The sequence below is a fragment of the Corylus avellana genome, chromosome 1 (assembly GCF_965113065.1).
Source record: "Corylus avellana chromosome 1, dhCorAvel1.hap1.2, whole genome shotgun sequence".
NCBI classification, from domain to species: Eukaryota; Viridiplantae; Streptophyta; class Magnoliopsida; order Fagales; family Betulaceae; genus Corylus; species Corylus avellana.
The window spans coordinates 34,780,244-34,792,941 of NC_142490.1; the positions used below are offsets into that span (position 1 = coordinate 34,780,244).

Below are 12,698 nucleotides of genomic sequence, written 5' to 3' on the forward strand. Positions count from 1 at the left end.
ACATGGTGAACACACCTCCACACTCTGGCATATCTCCCCATATCATCCTAAACATCCAAACAGATATACTTGGAACCTCACATGATCCAAATCCCCAAACAACTATCATGGTGAATTTTATGAAACAAATAGCCGAATCTGTCGAGGCTATGAGGAAGCAGAATGAAGAGATCGTCTCTAGGCTACCTCCTAGAGAAGACTCGGCACAGAAGAGAAGACGAGAAGAGTCCTATAGGAATCAACCAGCATCAGCCCGACGACAGTCAACCCAACCAGACATTGGAAGCTCAATACAAGGTAATCCTCATACTGTTCGGCCTAAAGCAAACACTAGCCGACAAGAGCTTACCAAAAATTCACAATCGGGTGGCAGGTCATGCCATGGCGAGTCCAGCCATACCAAAACCCACCACGGTAACTCTCGGTGTAGCCATTCCCGTCATGTTCGGTTGTATCTTGATAAACCTGCAGAGACTGCTGTACACAAAGATGTAAAAGAACTCTAGCAGAAGTTTGAAAAGATGGCTTTCTTAATTGAGAATGGGGAAAATTACTCTGCTACTGAAGATCTAATGCAATACACCAACTTACCTTTCACCGACCGAGTAATGAGATTCCCTATGCCTGGTAATTTTAAGGTTCCTCGAGTTGGCGAATATGATGGAAGTGGAGATCCTTCCGACCATATGGAGAGTTTCCGAGCTCATATCATCCTTCATGAAACTCCTGATGAAATCGCTTGTCGAGCCTTCCCTTTAACTTTAAGGGGAGTCGCAAAGGAATGGTTCGGAAGTTTGAAACCAAAATCGGTTTATGGCTTTGATTACCTTGGGCAACAGTTCCTGGGTCAGTTCCTTGCCACTAGAAGAAGGAAGAAAAAACCGGCATATCTATTGTCTCTCATGCAGGGAAAAGACGAATCCTTGAAAGAATATTTGTCGCGGTTTAATCGGGAAAAGTTGACAGTAGAGAGTACTGACAAGCAAACCATCCTCTCAGCATTGATGCATGGTATACAAACCGTAGGGCCTCTGATGGCCGAGTTGTCAAAAAGGCCAAAAACAGGAACTTTGCGACAGTTCAACAGCAAGGTTGAGGAATTCATCAACCAAGAAGAAACTATCTCAGCATTGCTGAAATCTAAAGCTGCCGAGGGTAAGTTTGCTGCTGATCCGGTTATGACAAAACCAAGAGTTATACTCGAGAAGAAGAAAAAAGACGGTCAAAGTCTTAAGGTTCAAGATAAGAAGGTCAGTCTTTTGCCTCATCCAGTCCAGCATCAACAATATGTGGGATGGACGCCCTTGAATACATCTGTTTATAGGGTGTTCATGGAAGTTAAGAAGGACCCAAGTTTTCGATGGCCAGGAAGGATGAAGTCTCTTCCCCAGCACCGCAGTACTCAGAAGTTTTGCGAGTATCATAACGATCATGGGCATCAAACCGAGGATTGTATCAGTCTTCGGTTTGAGATCAAAATTTTTTTGAGAAATGGGAAGTTATTGAATTTCTTGGCTGAGGAAAACATCAAAGGAAAGAATGTTCAGGATGTACAGGGACAGCATTCGGGTCAGGATAACGACCGATCACGTAACCAGAGGCAAAGGCGAGATGGGCCGAGGATTACGCAGAATCAGCAGCAAAATCCTCAGAATCAAGCTATTATTGGCGAAATTCACACTATCTCAGCAGGTCTGGCTGGCGGAGGAGAGTCAAGCTCGGCAAGGAAGGCTTACGTCAAGCAAGCTAGAATGGAAGAAATCTTCGCACTGGAGAAACCCTCCAAGATTCAAAAGAAGGAACCGAGTGTACTAACATTCTCGGAGGAAGATGCGAAAGAGGTCTCGATGCCACATGATGATGCGTTGGTGATAATTCTGACGGTGGCTAACCACGCCATTCACCGAGTCTTGGTAGATAATGGAAGCTCGGTTTATATCATTTACTGGACGGTTGTTTAACAATTGGGCATTAGCCGAGAGAAATTGAAACCATTCTTGTCGCCATTGATAGGATTTGCAGGCGAGCATGTCCAACCCATTGGGTTGATTTCTCTTCCGGTTACAGCAGGAACCGCTCCTAGACAATCTACTATCATGGTGGATTTTTTGGTCATTGACCGACCATCAGCTTACAATATGATTATTGGTCGCCCGGCTTTGAATCAACTGAGGGCAGTCACTTCGACCTATCATTTAAAAATGAAGTTTCCGACCATTGAAGGGGTCAGAGAGGTTAGGGGAGACCAAGTTGTTGCTAGAAGGTGTTACAATACATCTTTGAAAAAGTGCCCAGAGTCAGCATTATTAACGATCGGTAGTTTGGCTGATGAGCGGAAGATGCAGTTGAGGAAGGAGCCAGCCGAGCCATTAATTGATATACCTATAGCTGAAGGAAAGGTTGTCAAGATTGGTTCGCAGCTGGCTCCTGGGATTAAAGAAGCCCTTGTTCAGTTTCTCCAGCAGAATCTTGAAGTTTTTGCATGGTCTCCTGAAGACATGCCTGGGATTGACCCCAAGGATATTGTTCATCACTTGAACATTGATCCAAAGGTCAAACCAGTAAAGCAGAAGCGAAGGAAGTTTGCCCCCGACAGAAACATGGCGATAGCCGAGGAAGTGGGCAAACTACTGAAGGCGCAGTTCATCGAAGAGGCTCATTACCCTGATTGGCTATCCAACGTAGTAATGGTCAAGAAGTCATCTGGGAAGTGGAGGATGTGCGTAGATTTTACCGATCTCAACAAAGCTTGCCCTAAGGACAGCTTTCCATTAACCCATATTAGCTCCTTAGTTGATGCAACAGCAGGATATGAGTTGCTGAGCTTTATGGATGCTTTTTCAGGCTATAATCAGATTTTCATGCATCCATCTGATCAAGAGAAGACAGCCTTCATTACCGACCGAGGCTTGTATTGCTACAAGGTCATGCCATTCGGTTTAAAGAATGTCGGTGCAACTTCCCAAAGGCTAGTAAACCGAATGTTTCAGGAATAGATTGGGAAGAATATGGAGGTTTATGTTGATGACATGCTGGTCAAAAGCAAGCTGCAGATGGACCATGTTACCGACTTGCAGGAGGTGTTCAAAACATTGGAACGTTTTAAGATGAAGTTGAACCCTACAAAGTGTGCATTCGGAGTTTCATCTGGGAAGTTCCTCGGTTATATGGTGTCTAGCCGAGGGATTGAAGCTAATCCAGAGAAGATCCAAGCGGTATTGGATATGCAATCTCCGAAGAATGTGAAGCAGGTACAGTAGTTGACAGGAAGGGTCGCAGCCTTGAATAGGTTCATCTCTCGATCAACAGATAAGTGCCTTCCATTTTTTAAGATTTTACGCAAGGCTTTCGAATGGTCTGAAGAGTGCGAACAGGCATTCGAACAGCTTAAAAGGTATCTGGTTAGTCCACCTCTCCTCAGCCGAGCTATTCCTGGTGAAACATTGTATCTATACTTGGCAGTATCACCGACTGCTGTCAGTGCGGCCTTGATCCGGGAAGAAGAAGGAGTTCAAAAGCCAGTCTACTTCATCAGCCGAGCGCTGCATGGCGCTGAGGAAAGATACGTACATATGGAGAAACTCGCTTTCGCCTTAGTAATTGCCTCCAGGAAGCTCCGACCGTACTTCCAAGCTCATACAATCAATGTCCTAACCGAGTATCCGTTAAAGAAAGTACTTCGGAAGCTGGATTTGTCTGGTCGACTGGTCAACTGGGCAATTGAAATTAGTGAATTCGACATTCACTTTGTCCTATGTAATGCTGTCAAAGGTCAAGCCTTAGCAGACTTTGTGGTAGAATTCACTAACATTCAAGACCAGGAAGATTGGCCGAAAGGGAGCACATGGGTAATTTATGTGGATGGTTCGTCTACCAAAAGAAACGGCGGAGCCGGGGTCGTAATAATTACGCCGGATGGGAGAGAGTTGAAGAGCTCATTGAGGTTAGAATTCAAAACTACCAACAACGAAGCCGAGTATGAAGCTGTAATAGCTCAGCTCGGTTTGGCTCAAGAGCTAGAAGCAGAATTGGTGGAGGTTCGGAGTGATTCATAAGTTATAGTCGGCCATATTTGCGGCGAGTTTGAGGCTAAAGGCACCAATATGAAACTCTACTTGTCCAAAGTTCAAGGTATGCTGAAATCTTTTAAGAAGTTTTGCATTGTTAAAATCCCAAGGGAAGAGAATGAGAAGGCCGACCATTTGGCCCGTTTAGGCTCTTCGACCGAGTATGAGGTAGGAGAATCCGAATAAATAATACAAGTTCAGCAACAGCCTTCCATCGCCGAAGAGGTTTTTGTTCTAACCATCGAGGTTGTGCCTACTTGGGCTGAAGAAATTGTTGATTTTCTTAAAAGAGGAATTTTGCCGGGGGAAAGGAAAAAGGCTGTACGGTTGAAGCAAAAGGCTGCTCGGTTCACACTGGTCAATGGAGCTCTTTTTAAGCGAGGTTTCATGTTACCACTCCTTAAATGTGTCTCAAAGGAAGAGGGTAATTATGTTCTTCGAGAGATTCATGAAGGAGTCTGTGGCAGTCACTCGGGACCCCGCATCTTGGCTCACAAAGCAGTAAGAGCAGGATTCTTTTGGCCAAGCATGAACCAGGACTCCATAAATATTGTCAAAATTTGTGATAGCTGTCAGCGCTTTGCCAATACTGTCAAACAACCCCCAGAAGAACTGAGCTCGGTTTCATCACCATGGCCATTTTCACAATGGGGGGTAGATATAGTAGGGCCACTACCTACAGGGAAATGAGGAGTTCGGTTCGTGGTGGTCGCTGTAGACTATTTCACCAAATGGCCAGAAGCCGAAGCTCTGGTGAATATTACTACCAAGAACATCGAGAAATTTCTTTGGAGAAGTGTCACTTGTCGATATGGAATTCCTCACGCATTTGTCACAGACAATGGTAAACAGTTTGACTGTGAGTCCTTTCGGAGTTGGTGTGCCGGACTTCATGTTTGGCAATACTTCTCATCTCCGGGACATCCTCAAGCAAATGGCCAGGTAGAAGCAACGAACAAAACCATATTCAAGATTCTAAAGAAGAAGCTCAGCCAGCATAAGGGGGAATGGTCAGTAAATCTTCCCGAAGTTCTATGGGCATACCGCACAACCAGAAGAACTCCAACCGAGGAGACTCCTTTCGCCTTAGCCTACGGAACCGAGGCTGTCATCCCTATCGAGGTCGGATCAGGAAGTTTTCGAGTGGACACGTTCAACCCTAATTTCAACAACGAAGGTCTAAAGTTGCATTTAGACTTGCTGCAAGAAAAACAAGATCAGGCCCAGGTTACGATGGCAGCATATCAATAAAGGGTAGCTCGGTATTTCAACCGACGAGTGAAGCATCGAAGTTTCAAAGTCGGAGATTTGGTTTTGAAAAAGGTCACCTTGGCAACCAAAGACGCAATCGAGGGAAAGCTCGCGCCAAATTGGGAAGGTCCATATCAGGTGATCGAATGTGGCAAAGCAGGAGCTTACCACCTTGTAAACTCCGAAGGAAAACAACTCCAACGACCGTGGAATGCCGAACATCTTAAGAAATATTTTGTGTAAAATTATAATTCTCAGGGCATCACTTTTGTTATATTCTTTATAGTCAATCTAGATATATCAATGAAGGGCCCTCTGAGATTATAATCATGCCAAAAATCTTAAGTATGTGGCATACCATGCATTGGATGAAAAACTTCCCTAGAATTATTGAACATCACTCGATTTGTTCTTACCAAGGCATTTTCATTAAATCAAACGCAAAATCTTTTATTAAGAAAGATTTAAGCTCGGTGAAACATAGCTGGAGAAATCACCGAATTACGCTCGGTCCAAATTTCGCTAAAGCGCTTTCCCGAGGAAGAAGAATGTCTTAAGTATGCCGATCTCAAAACTAACAAACTTGCGATTCCACGCTTCGAAAGATATAGCTGCGCTAAGCGCTCTTTCGAGGATCATCATTTGGAAAGTATTTATAACACTTTCCAACCCTTTGGCGAGATATAGCCTGAGACTTTCCTGAGCGTAACTCGGCGATACGTCGCAAAGGCGCTTTCCCAAGGAAGAGTTCGGAAATATAGCTGAACAAAGCGCTTTCCGAACTTAACCTTTATTCAAAGGTTCCTCAACGGAGAAATATAGCCAGAGAAGTTCCCGAACGTATTTCGGTAAACTTCACTAAGGCACTTTCCCGATGATGAAGTGGATATGTCCTTACAAACTACAAAATCCGCCGAGCATTAAGCCTTCATACCGAGCATGCACCTATCGAACATGCCGAGCATTTTCCTTAAGCAAGCATACGCTTATCATGGTTTAACATAACTTGCTCACAAACAGCGCATCCTCGGTTAAATACACGGCGTATTGTGATATTAATTCAAGTTTTACATTTGGTTCAAATTCTTTTACGCCTCATTAAGATTCCCATTGGTATAAATTACATTTATAAACTATGGGAATCAGGGGGGTATACGTAGTATGTTTGCGAATACTAATGTGCAAGTTTGAATATAAACTGAACAGAACAAACCGAGCATGAGATTTTCTCATTATAAATTGTGAAAAATTTCTTTTATTTACAAAGTTTGTGTAAATTAGATACAAGAAGAGAGATGTTCTCTCGGTATTTACAGTTAGGAGACTCAAGGAGAGGCGCAATCCCATTCATCGTCAGATGCAGCCACCGACTTCTCCGAGTCATCCTGAGCATCGGCACGCTCGGCCGTAGTAGAAGACTCTCCAACTTGACGCCGAGCAAACGGGTCAAAACCAAAAATTGAGATGCCTCTACAGTCAGGCATTTGCTCTTTGCCGAGTATGGAGATTTTTGAAATGTCTTCTTCAGTGGGAGGAACATCTTCAGGTTTTATTGTATTAAGGTCGACACCTTCGGGAGGATTTCTCAACCATCTTCGGAAAGTTTCAAAACCTGAGATGCAGCCCGTGCCCCAGCCGTAATCTCGGGCCCAGGAAGCAAAGGAGAGCTGCTTGTAGAAATCCCGAGCTTTGTTCTTGTATTTCAACACTTGATCCTTCGCTCGCAGGAATTTCCCTTTAAAGCCCTCAGCCCTCTTGGCAGCAGCCTTGGCCTTCTTCCTGTCTGACCTTCGTTTTTTCTCCAAGGCCAGAAGCTGCCCTTCGATGGCCACCACTCTTTCTTCAGCCACCTCGACCCTGGAGCTTTGAAAGGCCGTTTCTTTCTGAGCTGCTTCCAACTCTTCAGAAAGTCGTCTAGCTCGACCCTCGACAGCACGGTGCTCAAGCGCGGCCTCTGTGTGTTTCTTCTTGTAAGAATTGACCTTATTCCCCAAGGCCACAATATCAAGAAGCAGCTGCCTGACTCGGGATCTCTCAACAATCCCTTGGACTTCCTGCTTTCGAATCCTGGAAAGGTTATGAGAGCACTGAGCCTCCAGGTCGGCAATTTTTCGCTCGGCCTCCTCAAGCTTCCTTTGAGTACATTCGGGCTCCAAAGCCGAGAGATCATCGAGGCTTTTCTTCAGAAGGGTTGCTCCCTCCTCAAGGGTCGAGAAGTCAGCTTTTAGGCTGGCATGCATGGTTCGTTCCACAGCAAGCTCAGATTCCAACTGGCTCGACCGAGAAACAGCCTCGGCGCCTTGAGTTTTCAACCGAAGTATCTCAGCCTCGGCCTCTTCAAGTCTCCTTTTAGCACACTCAGCTTCCCGAGCTTGGTTCTCAGCAAATTTTCTGTAGTGAAGGTTGGTTCATGCTATTCATCGAACCCTACAAAATGGAAAGAAATTTATTAGAACAGAAATACTACCATCAGAAATCAAGTGTATGGGAATATGATTACCTCAAGCTGATGGTATAGCATGTGCTCTATCACCTCCTTCGGGAGCTGGGTATCGACTTCCAACGGGCTATTTCCCGGGATTGCACCAGCCAGGAGAACGAAAGGGTTGTCCAGCCATTTCTCACCTAGCCGAGTGAGGGGCTCCCCGAACGTCCAGAGAAGTGATTCTGGTGTACGCCTAGCCGAGAATTCAGCTGCCCTCAAAGACTTGGCCAGGTTCTCCATGAAGGTATTTTTTGGAGACTCGAAGGGACTCTCCATAGCCGTGTTTGGCAGTGCATTATTCACGGGCTAAGATGATTCTCCGAGTTGTGGTGATACTCCGCCAGCTGGGAGTTTGAAACCCATTTCTTCTTCAGCAACTCCGCCCATAGTTGCTGTAAGATCTGCATCCAATCGTCTTTCATCTTCAGGCACTTCAAAAGCTTCTTCAACAAAAGCTTGCTTGGTGTACATAGGCTCAAGAAAAACCGGAATTTTGTCAGCAGTCTCCATGACCGAGTGACCAGGTGCTACTGGCTCTTCAACTCCGGCCCCACTAATGGTAGCTTCCCCAACCGAAGGCTCGGCTTTGTCAAAATCGGTGTGGGGAAATAAAGGTTCCCCTTCTATTTGTTCTGGTTGGATAACAGCCAAGGGTGTCGCAGCAGTTGTTCTGTTATCCAGGAAGGCGAAGACTTCATCAGCTTCTATTGGTTCTTGCTCCTCAGAATCAGAGGAGCTTATGTGTACAGTCTCGGCAGGAGTTGGGATATGGGGAGTAACCGAGTGGGGAGTGGCTTTTAAAGCTTCCGGAGCTTCAACCCCAGCAGGTGTGAAGGAAGAAGATGGAGGAGCCCTCTTAGCAGAAAAGACATCCTGAGTCGACTTATCCTGTCTACTCAGGAACTCCCTGACTCCACTAAGAACGCTGGAGTATGCCCTGATGTGGGGAGTAGTCACTTCAGGCTTAGGGGCGCTCAAATCTGTGACGGCCCCACTTCTCACTTCTTCGGTCGTAGCCGCCGAGTGTCTCGTCACGTCTCCCACTGCAGGTTCAGCCATAAGTTCGGCTGGCTTCAAACTATCCTCGGCAGCCTTGACTCTCTTACTTTTTCCTGCAGTGGTCTTTATCTTCTTGCTCTTCTTTGAAGAGGGAATTTTGGGACCCTCGGGATTCTCGGCGGTTGACAGTGAGACCCTTGCACTGGCTGGTGGCTTCACCGAGAGTTCCTTCAAAGGAACATCTTTAGCTTTCCTCTTGTTTTTTCTCTTAGAGGGCTCGGCGACCCCCACGGTCGGTTTCCCTGGAACTTCAGCGGCTGGAGCTCTCGGTGCAGTAGCTTCTACAAGCCTTGCAGGCGCCGTGTTCCATATGTACCGAGCTTTGTTCGCTTCGGACATGATAAGGTCATAGTCCATCTCCAGAGGACGACTCTCGGCGTGATCCAGAACGTCTTTCACGCGCTTGTGCTCCTTACGGGTTAGGAGAGGTTCTTGTTGACCTAGAAGACATATATCAAAATCAGTTTTACTGCAAAGAAAGAGTAAAAAGAACAAAACAAAACTCGGTTTACCTCGGTTTGATGGGGAGGTAGTTTCCCGAGGGATGCTTGGATCCCTGATTACCTCTGAAGGTGAGAATTCCCATTCACCTTGGACAAAGAAGAACTCTTTCTTCCACCCATGGTTGCTTGAATAAGTATGCCTGAAGGTGAACTGCTTCTTTTTCTTCCTAAGCTGAAAAGTATACAAAAACTCGGTTCTAGAACACTTTTTCAGCCTATAAACTGTGAGGAATTCTGGCACCGTGAGTGGGTGGTCTTCCCCGAGTATTAGAGGCCAGGCGATCATTGAGGCAAAGAACACCCTCCAGGCGTTAGGGGCCAGTTGATGTGGAGCTATCCGAACGTAGCTCAGCAGCTCCCGAACTACCCTCGGAAAAGGCAGCCTTAGGCCAATATGGAACATGTCCATATAAACACAGGCCTCTTGGCTGTCGACGTCCACTACCGCCCCAACCTGGTCGTCGTCAAACGTCAACTGAACTGAGTCAGGAATGCGACAAATTTTGCGGAGTTGTGGTTCATCCTTGGTCGACAGATTGGATCTCCATGTTATTGGGTGCGATTCACCCAGTTCTTTAGGAACACTTTGGATCTTGGAATCCATCAGATATCAATGTCAAAGGAGTATGAAAAAGGTGCAAAAGAGGGAAGACGAGGACGAGGGGTTATAAGCGAAGGAAAAGATCAAAGTTTAAAGGAAAAGAGGGGATTGACAAAGCTCAGAGAGTAACAATGGCGTCTGTAAAGTAAAAGCAAAGTATGAAGGGAAAGGAAGGTTTTATAGAGACCTGCGAAAAGGAGACCGAACGACGCATTGAATACCCTAGGAGCTAGGGTTTGGCGAAGCGACGGCTTTACATCTTCTCACTCGGTGCAGAAGCCGACACGTAGTCCTCAAATAGCGGGAAGCGACGCCTTTACGTTTCTCGCTCGGTTCAAAAGCCGATGCGTGGCCATAACGGGAGACGCAAAACCACCCAGAAGCCTACACGTGGTTCTCGAAAGGCGCAGGTAAAATATCTCAAACGTTTCAGTTTTAGTTTGAAAATTCAAAATTTAAAAAATTTGGAGTTTAAAAGCCCACTCGCATCGTTTTACCGAACGACCGAACCGAGCTCGTAGAAACTGACCTATGTTCGGTTTCCTACATATAATTTCCTTATTCTGTTAAAAAGAAAAGGAAATTGGGGGGGTAACTGTTGGGTCAAATTTCGGCTTACTTGGGCCCAGTTCTGGAATAACCGGCCCATTCCCCATACTCGGTCATTTATTTACTGTTCAAAACGAACTCATGTTCGGCAGGGCAGCTTTATATTTGGTTGTATTATTGACACTCGGCCATCATGCTCGGCTAACCGAGCATGAGGCAGGTACCGAGTGTTATTCTCGAAATATTAGAATGTTGGGAATAAATGTCTTGTGTTAGTATACTATCAACACGTGGGCACTCGGTGAGTCCACAGTGGTAGATGAACAGGAACAATTCGATGCCTATAAAAGGGGGGTCCCCTCTCATTATCTGGGTAACTTCTTTTCACCCTCTGAAACTGAATATTTTGCTCATCCTTTCTTTGATCTATAATCTTCAAGTTCATTTTTTCCCTTAAACACTGTGACTAACTTAGGCATCGGAGCTTCCACCGGCCGGACAACGCCGGCAGCTTTGATCCCTTTTTTCTTATCTCTCATTCTCAGCTTGATGTTCGGTTATCTAATATTGTGCTGATCCTTTTCCACGTCATCACTCGGAAAACTGCTTCAACAGGAGTAACTCATGAACAAGCTCGAACTCATTTGTTTGATTAATTTGGAGTCATTTGTTGTTGTTTTGCTGAACATGGTTATGAAGAGTTTGCACACAGAGAGAGAGAGAGAGAGTGTGACAGTGGGTGGAGAAGGAAGAGGGGGACAAGCAAAAGCGGTGTTTAGAAAATTTCAGTTAATTCTTTGTAAAGCTATGTGGTTTAAGTTGAAAATAAGGGAGTTTTAATCTTGACTGTAAATTAAAATAACAGCAGATGGTGTGATTATTTTTCTACCGCATGGAAGTCAGATCCCTTTATCAGTTGGCCAATCAATCCTGTGAGAAGCCACTTTTTCCATATTAGACTAACATCAAATTAAAAATATTTAATTTGATATATTAAAACATACATTGTATCATTAAAATTGCATTAAAGAACAAAAAAAAAAAAAAAAAAAAAAGAACACTATTTTAACAGAATTTTGTATCTCTTTGAGATTGTTGAAAAATGAAAATAAGCATAACAATATCAAAGTATTAATTTTCAGTGCTCATACGAAAATAAGGAAAATTGAAAAAAGATAAGAGATCATTTCTACAAAGAGAATACTAGGTGCTCTCCTGGTGTTATCCTAGTCCTAAGTAGATATATATATATATATATATATATATATATATATAAAGAAAAAAACAAAAAAGAAAGTAGTATTTATTTCTCTCACTTAATTTTTAAAAAATAATATTCATCTAGGACTAGGACGACACTAAAGAACTCTAGAAAAGCACCTAGCATTTCACTTTCTACAACCAAGGGGACTTAATTTATGTGAGAATTTTTATGATGTTTGACAACAATTTATAAACGTAATCGAATAATATACATATAGGGGTTTTATAATTATAACTAGTTAATAAGATAATGAAAAATTCTAAACAATTAAAATTCATAGACAAAAATCTATCAATATAGGTAACTAACAAAGACCTAGACGACAGGGAAGGAGGGAAACCCTCTTCTTGCGCCCCTCTTCCTTTCTCTTCTCCCCTCTCTTCTTTCCTGCTATGCTTAGATCCGTCGTCTAGACTCTTTACCTGCATGTCATGTTCTACGCACCGCCATTCCATCTGATTTGATGGGATTTCTAGATCTATTTTCTTCAGAATCAGATCTGGCTTTGTACACCAGTTCCAGTCATTCACACTACCGCTCACCGTGCTCACCGACCACCTTCTTTCTAGCCGCCAACCTTCATGCATCAATCTATTGGCCACGCGCCCGCGTGTTAGCTATGTCGTCACTGGGAGTGGGGTGTTTATTATTGTTTTTTTTTTTATTCTGTATTTTCGTTTTTGCTTTTGAATAAGACAAGTCTGATGTTGCTCTGGTTGCTGCAAATCTTGGATTTGTTGTTTTCTCAGGTTTTGCTTAAGAATAACATAATGGTTTTCGGTAGGTCTTTTGTTTTTTCTAGTTCTTTTCTGGGAGCAAACTATTGACGAATAATGGAGTAGTTATCAAGTTTATGGAAGAATTGTCACTAATGAAAGAGACAGCGACTAGAGACTAGAGACGTGATTTGTTGGTTTAT

General features: G+C 44.1%; 1 protein-coding gene across 1 annotated transcript; it reads left to right on the top strand.

The window, feature by feature from the left end:
• The first annotated feature begins 521 nt into the window (after positions 1-521).
• LOC132169640 (uncharacterized) lies at positions 522-1,961 on the top strand. The gene has a single exon (XM_088514896.1). It carries the CDS (start codon positions 522-524, stop codon positions 1,959-1,961), a length of 1,440 nt encoding a protein of 479 aa, XP_088371022.1.
• The last annotated feature ends 10,737 nt before the right edge of the window (positions 1,962-12,698 follow it).